Source organism: Olea europaea, chromosome 10, assembly GCF_002742605.1.
Source record: "Olea europaea var. sylvestris chromosome 10, O_europaea_v1, whole genome shotgun sequence".
NCBI lineage: Eukaryota > Viridiplantae > Streptophyta > Magnoliopsida > Lamiales > Oleaceae > Olea > Olea europaea.
In genome coordinates this window covers 21,614,875-21,619,891 of record NC_036246.1, presented here as the reverse complement: position 1 = coordinate 21,619,891, position 5,017 = coordinate 21,614,875, and the positions used below count along the sequence as shown (strand labels likewise).

The following is a 5,017-nucleotide window of genomic DNA, read 5'->3' as shown; positions in this document are numbered from 1 at the left end:
ATTTAAGAGAAATGATATGTTAAACATCATTAGTTGATCGTTTAATTCATGTGACCTACTATAAACTCATTAATTCAATACGATTTTTTTTCAAACATAAATAAATAATATTTTAAAAAAAAAATCATATATATATATTTTTTCTCGAATTCAATGGAAGTCTAGGACCCACTAGTCTCACACTTGGTCCAGTGGTACAAAAAATAGGAGAGAAGCAGTTTCAGTCTTGCTGGCAGCCGCAGTGTGACGGTTCGATTCCTGGGATATGAAATTGAACTCTTTGTGGGCACTAGTGTAGAGATAAGCTCTTGTTCCCTGGCCTGGTGAGGCATATCTCGCGATTTACCTCCCTCACGATGTTTCAGGAGCGAGGCGGTGAGGGTCCTCAATGTTGGAGTTTAACCTTTTAATAATTGAAAGCAATGGTACAGTGTGCTACTGTAGTTGTACTCGCATGTATATCACAAAATATCCTGCTGGGGAATGGTACCCATGAAAGTAAACTAATTTACGCGGCACCATCTCGTAAAAGTAACCATTTGACAATTTCCCCCACGACTTCAAATTTTAATTCCCACTGCGTATTAAAATGGATCTTTTGCGACTTGTCATCATGTATATGGCTTTATATCATATTCAAATTAGGAAATTTATATTTTTTCTAATAATAATAATAATAATAAAGATATATTAGTAATACATACAATGAGCCCATACTCAAAACGGAGTGAATCAATTGTCGATATTTGTAATCCAATATACTTAGATTTATTATATCGAATTGTTTTTATTCGCAAAAAGTACTTTCAAAGAGTGAGGTCGTAAGAAAAAGATAATAATATCGTTAAGTTGCACAAAAGATACTTAAAGCACTACTCTTAGTGCTCTAAATATTTTTTTCCTGATGAAGCTTGGCATATTTTTTTACTAATAATAGCGCGCGTGCGCACACACACACACACACCATTCATGGAGTACTATTAAATGTTAATCAAACTACACCGCGTCTCATATTATTTCTCATCTTCATTCGAGTAAATTTTTTTTTGACCGTCGATCATTTTTGGAATTGCTACTTGAAGGAGAAATATGTAAATTTGTGATCATATCCCGTATTCAAATGCGTACCGACATATTAACCTATTACAAGATGAACATGCTTCAATAAATCTACGAAACCACCTTCTTCGTGCCATTCAGCGCACACAACTCTTTCTTAGTGGCCCACATGCTTTATTAGCTAAATACAACTGGAGAGTTCATCCCTTCTTTACTTAAGCAATCTCCAAGTCGCATATAATTTATTGAGGAAATTTAACAAAATATCCATTTTTATTTAATCATTTGTAAAAATGTTCGTCATTGCAAAAATATCTAATATGGAAGAATTTATACCAAAATACTCTTATTAATAATTTATGATTCCACGCTAAAACAAAAAAATGGACATTTTTGCAATATTGTCATTAACCAATAAAATTTTGACACATAACCTGCCATATTTATTTCAAAAAGTATGCATATCAAATCATAATAAATGCTATACTTTTCATTGATTCAGAAATGTCGAGAAAGATATTTTTAAATGTAGAGAAATGTCACGTTCAAAAAGAAATATCATTCTAGACAAATGAAACGGTGTTCAAATGTCGAGAATGACATATGAAATGTCGAGAAATATTATTTTAATGTAGCTTCTCATGGAAGCCACTTCTCAAAATTCGTGACAAATTGATAAAAAAATCAAATGTTGAGAACGACATTTAAAATGTCGAGAATACCATTTTAAAATGTAGTTTTTTTATTAAGGACATAATAGACATATTGGCACTAAATTCAAATGAGTGGATAAGTTTCAACTCGTACCCTTAAAATTGGACATTCTTAAAAATGCCCCTAATTTTTTTTATTTTTTCACTTCATTTTTTTTTTATATTATTTATATCTAGCGAGCTACCCGAATCTTTCTTATCTTCGATAAAACTCCACACACTATTCTTATTACTTGATTTTCATTTGTGTGAAAGTGAAATCTTACTGGCCAATGAAAGAAAAAGTTGAAATAATACAGGTCATTGTTTTTAATAATATTGTGAAAGCGATCTAACGTTTGTCCATTGGTTTCAACTTCCAAAGAATGAAGAAGGGTGATACCAATACTACGTTCTCCCCTACCCCACCCCACCTCACCCCCTCTCCCACTGTACTATAAAGTGCCCACATTCGATAAGACATAGAACACGGCTCAAAAGCTCTAAATCCAACCATCTCTTTATCAACAAACTCTCATTTCCAAACCTCAGATTTTTCATACTGAAAATCCCAGATTGGGTTTGCTCCAATGGACACAATCAAGTCATTCAACGGCTATGGCAAAGTCGATCCACAGGAAGAACTAGCTTTCAAAAGAAAAACACGTAAGCGTCTAATTATTCTCGGCATTTCACTAATAGTTTTGGTTGTTTTGATTATTGGAGCAGTAGTTGGAACCATTGTTCATAACAAGAACAAAAATGACTCCAATGCGGTGCCTTCAACTCAAACTTATTCAGCAGCGGCAATCAAAGGTGTTTGCAGTGTGACCCAGTATCAAGAATCGTGTTTCACGAGCTTGTCATCAATGGATTCCTCAAATTCGACTGACCCAGAAAAGATTTTCCATATTTCCTTAAAAGTGGTTATGGATTCTCTGGAGAAATTGTCTACATTCCCAGAGGAATGGATGAACAGAACGAATGATCCACGAGTTAAAGAAGCGCTGAAAGTCTGTAAAATCGTGTTAGATGAAGCTGTAGACTATCTCAACGATTCTATTTCCACCATGAATGTGAATAATGGGGAGAAGTTGATTTCAGTACCCAAGATCGAGGATCTGAAAACGTGGCTAAGCACTATTATTACAGATCAAGAAACGTGCTTAGATGCTCTCAATGACGCGAACGCGAGTTTAGTTGAAGATGTGAAGCTTCTGATGGCGAATTCCACTGAATATGCCAGCAATAGTTTAGCCATTGTATCTAAACTGCTCGGAATGCTTGGAGATTTTGGGTTTCCGATTCATAGAAAGCTTTTGGGGGCGGTGGATTCTGGGTTGCCCGCTTGGGTCCCAGCGGGTGACCGGCGGCTTCTCCAGGAGGCGATGCCGCAGCCGAATTTGACAGTGGCGAAGGACGGTGGCGATGTCAAGACTATAAAAGAGGCGGTGGCAAGGATTCCAAAAAAGAGCAAAACAAGATTTGTTATATATGTTAAAGCTGGTGAGTATGTAGAGAATGTGATTTTGGATAAATCTTTGTGGAATGTGATGATCTACGGCGACGGAAAGACGGCCACCATAATTTCCGGCAGCTTGAATTTTGTCGATGGTACCCCAACTTTCTCCACAGCCACATTTGGTAAGTTTTCTTTTACACTTCTAATATAATAAACTATTTTGCTATTGAATTTCCTTTTTTTTTTTTCACCTTTAAAAATTATTAATTCCTTGATTATTTGTTTAGTCACTTAGGTTCTAATTTGAGATCATCCCCATCTGTAAAGAAATACATTATTTGATTCACCCATCTAACAATTAAAATAAATAATCTTGGTGTGTTTAAGGTTAAAATTAGTAATCTTGATTTGTTAAGGATAGAATCTCTCTTGTCAAGATTAACTTTTAAAGATGTACCTATTATTAAAAATTGATCACATGTAAGATTTTAATATAAAAAAATAATAATAATATAAAAATAAAAAATAAAAAAAAATTCTCGCCAATATGAGAAAATATGTTGAAGATGAAATTTAAATTATGTACATGTAATTTTGTTTAAATCTTTTAGACAATAATTTAGGAAACCCCTCCACCAAAAAAATAACACATGGTTTTGTCTGATGTTGCCATGTGACTATGAGCAGATGGATTAATCTCTCCAATTAAACACTGGTGAATTTTTGTGTTTTTGTCAGCAAATGTCGCAAAACCCAGGCCCCACCATGTGCAATTTAAGCTTACATAATTCTTTTTCAAAATCATTTTTTGGTCAAGTGGTTGGGGCCTGCAGCAGCAACTAATCAATTTTTGACCTTAGTAATCTCAAAAAGATCATTTCTATGAACTTGTCAAAGCTAAACTAGGTAACTTAAGGGCAATCATCTTCTAGATGTGACACTAACGTTACATTTTGTATTTATCAGCTGCTGCGGGCAAAGGATTCATCGCAAGAGATATCAGGTTCAAAAACACGGCCGGAGCGATAAAGCACCAGGCAGTTGCTCTAAGGGCCGGTTCCGATATGTCAGTATTCTACAGGTGCTCGTTTGATGGGTTTCAGGACACCCTATATGCACACTCGAACCGCCAATTCTACCGTGATTGTGATATCACTGGTACCATTGACTTCATCTTCGGCAACTCGGCCGTGGTGTTACAGAATTGCAACATTATGCCTAGACAGCCACTGCCTAACCAATTTGTGACCATAACTGCTCAGGGCAAAAAGGACCCTAATCAAAACAGTGGCATTTCAATTCAAAGGTGTACCATGAGCCCATTGGACAACCTTACAGCCCCGACGTATTTGGGCCGGCCCTGGAAGGATTTTTCGACAACGGTTATTATGGAAACTGAAATTGGTGGATTCTTGAGACCACAGGGATGGATTTCATGGGTCAGTAATGTGGATCCTCCAAGTAGCATTTTCTATGCCGAGTATCGGAATACTGGGCTTGGATCGAGTGTGGCGGATAGGGTTAAGTGGGCTGGGTTTAAGCCCACTCTTACACCGGCCGAGGCCTCAAAATATAGTGTACAGTCCCTCATTGATGGAGCTTCTTGGTTGCCCGATGCAAATGTGGTGTTTGAGTCGACCTAAAGAATAGGAAACTGATGAATGCAGAATGCCCCTTGAAACATTTTTTCTAATTTTAATTTCTCAAACAATAAATTTGCTGTACATTTGTGATTTTAATATAAAAGTTGAACATTTATATGTAATTCAATGCTTATAGATAATTTTATCTTTTACGAGATCGA

The 5,017-nt window shown here is 35.9% G+C and overlaps 1 protein-coding gene across 2 annotated transcripts; it reads left to right on the top strand.

Moving 5' to 3' along the window:
* The first annotated feature begins 2,222 nt into the window (after positions 1-2,222).
* On the top strand, positions 2,223-5,017 carry LOC111401482 (pectinesterase 1-like). Of its 2 annotated transcripts, XM_023029220.1 has the most exons (3): positions 2,223-3,395; positions 3,952-3,974; positions 4,380-5,017. In XM_023029220.1, the coding sequence occupies exons 1-3, from the start codon at positions 2,342-2,344 to the stop codon at positions 4,854-4,856; spliced, it is 1,554 nt and encodes a 517-aa protein (XP_022884988.1). In that variant the 5' UTR covers positions 2,223-2,341; the 3' UTR covers positions 4,857-5,017. The 2 variants fall into 2 exon arrangements, with proteins under 2 accessions (XP_022884988.1, XP_022884987.1); XM_023029219.1 differs by lacking the exon at positions 3,952-3,974 and having other exon boundaries at positions 2,225-3,395; positions 4,180-5,017.

Excerpts from the sequence above, each read along its gene's own strand:
- LOC111401482 (XM_023029219.1), top strand. The coding sequence starts at position 2,342 with ATGGACACAATCAAGTCATTCAACGGCTATGGCAAAGTCGATCCACAG. Across the intron at positions 3,396-4,179 it reads TTTCTCCACAGCCACATTTG|CTGCTGCGGGCAAAGGATTC; the intron begins GTAAGTTTTCTT and ends TGTATTTATCAG.